General features: G+C 37.4%; 1 protein-coding gene across 1 annotated transcript; it reads right to left on the bottom strand.

The window, feature by feature from the left end:
- Positions 1 to 17: 17 nt before the first annotated feature.
- Positions 18 to 908, bottom strand: LOC110444986 (neurotrypsin-like; the record flags this gene model as incomplete). The annotated part of the gene is made up of 3 exons (XM_021489346.1): positions 18 to 171; positions 385 to 551; positions 764 to 908. Coding segments are annotated over 3 exons (466 nt in total), but the record flags the coding sequence as incomplete, so codon positions are not given.
- Positions 909 to 2410: the final 1502 nt, after the last annotated feature.

The following is a 2410-nucleotide window of genomic DNA, read 5'->3' as shown; positions in this document are numbered from 1 at the left end:
TTTTGTATCATGTTTACCTGTGTCCAAGCATTCTGCAGGTGACATTTGCCTCCTTGTTGTTCCAGTTGGGATCAGCACACACTGTTCCCCACATACCACCATTGAACACCTCCACTCGTCCGACGTTGGTGTCTGGTCCGCCCATCAGTCTGACAGCAATGTCACTTGTAGCTAAGATGTTAAAAAAATGCATTAAATATACCTTAATATATAAGGCGTTCAGTGTTGCAGTGTTGTAGTTTGGCGAGTGCGAATATATATAAATATAATCGAAAGTATCCTTGAAACTGGAAAGTTTGTTGTATTACGCTCGAATTTGATTCCTATCATACCCTAGCTAGTATTCAGCAGTATTAAATTGTTTCTGTTATTCTCCAGTCTTACCTGATACGTTATGACACCTGACATGAGCTTGATACAGACAGGGTATAGCCTGTCCCCAACCGTCAAACTGACAATCAGCCAGACTGGACTCTGAACCGTTACATCTTAAATTGTTCATCCATACCGGTTCTTCAGAAAGCTTGTACACACGCAGTGCCCAACCATCACTGAAAAACAACAAGCTGAATGGTAATATTGCCGACACTGCATTCGGTTGTATTGATTACAGACCAAAAAATAATCAATTAGTTTAGGCGAAATGTTTTGTCATGAATCGTGTTATTCTTATTGTAATATTTTTATAATGATTACAACGATACTGAATTATTCGACTAAACATGTACAAAAAATATCTGTTTGTTGTAGAAATATATTTTACCTGTAGTTAAACATCCTACAGGCTACTTCTGCATGATTGTACCCGTTTTGGGGACAAATGGAACCCCAATATCCACCGTAGTAAACCTCTATTTGGCCAGTATAATTGTTCGCTCCATCTACCAGGCGGAAGGCTAAACTAGAGTCTATTGAAGGTAAGGAATTGTAAAACAAATTAAAATGTTTAACTTTGAGAAACAGATATGATGCGTATTTATCTTTCCTTACCTATACCAGTAATTATGCATAACAGACATTCCATGTTACTTTCAAGAGAAATGATGTAGTTACTATCACAGTGATTGTACTATCTTTTTCTTACTTTTGATTTGACTTTTCCCCTTGATAAATGTCCTATGAATAATTTGGAGAAGAGATGATGTCAGATTAAACCACGAGTTACTTTCGATATGCTTTGACACAGTAGTTCAGGCTATGAAATGATGTTTGTAAATGATACTAAACAATTAGGCATACTTCTAACGTTATAGCATATGGGTTTCAGCTTATTGTTTTGTTAGTTGAGGAAATGATGGATATCATCATGTGAAATTAACGAAAATGTAAAACAGTTCATTTTTATCCCCCAACGAACAGCAATTGCTCTTTTGAACGATGAACTGTTGTAGGCGTACATGACATTATCTGGTTATTAACTCAAATAAACACACTCCTTCGGTGGAGACGGCACTCGTTTAAGCAGATGTGTATTCATCTCTTCATACCCAGCAACTGTTTATGGCAAAAGGGTGGAGGTAACGAACTTTTACGGCCTAACTTCCCTTCCCTATTGGATTCAATATAAACCAAGGTTCTATGACTACATTTGTCCAATGCTGATCTATACGGTTATATTTTAAGGTAGGTTATGGGTTTCGACGGTGTCTGATCAAATTTCCAAAAGTTGAATTGAATCCCCTTGACTTAAGGATCCTCTGCATTTGATTAAATACCCTTCATCACTACAGAAAGAAAAAAGTTTCATAGATTTACTTCTATATTCCCTATTTGGCCCTACATCTCCGCCCTTCTATTTATATCGAATGAAGGATGCACCTCAAGGATGCTCAGAGCAGATTTGCACAAAATCAATCAGTTAATGTCTACAGAAGTAAGGATTTAAAGGTTTTAACCTCTCTTTCCTTTATTGGACCTTGCTCCTCTGTCCCATGGGGCCACACCCTTTAGCAAATAAAGATCGAATCGATAAAATTGTCAATATATCAACAAATGAGTATATGTCGCTCCATAGACTCTTACTGGCTTTTCAAATCTTTCTTGTACACTCGAGGAAGACGAATGCTATCACATTAGCGACTATCGATAGCAGGTCACTTGTGACGTCACAGTCAATCAGCCGTGTTACCGCCCCAACATATCCATATTTACAGAACTTCCAGTAGGGTGGTTACCCTAACTTGTTGTCAGTCATACGATATATATAAATATTATCGGGTTTCACTCTATATCGAACCCTATTTCTAAACATTTTCTTCGGGTTGGTTATTATGGATTATGAAAAGTTCTCGTTACACACACCAATAATTGTTTCTATGTGACATTTCGATGACTATTAGGTATGTGCGCTATCATTTTCATCAGGCAAATGACCAGTGAAGCGTATGCACACAAAGGTGTCAAATGTGTA

The sequence above is a fragment of the Mizuhopecten yessoensis genome, unplaced genomic scaffold (assembly GCF_002113885.1).
Source record: "Mizuhopecten yessoensis strain PY_sf001 unplaced genomic scaffold, ASM211388v2 hete_36081164, whole genome shotgun sequence".
Classification (NCBI taxonomy): Eukaryota; Metazoa; Mollusca; class Bivalvia; order Pectinida; family Pectinidae; genus Mizuhopecten; species Mizuhopecten yessoensis.
Note: the sequence above shows the minus strand (reverse complement) of the source record. Positions and strands in the feature narration are given on the sequence as shown.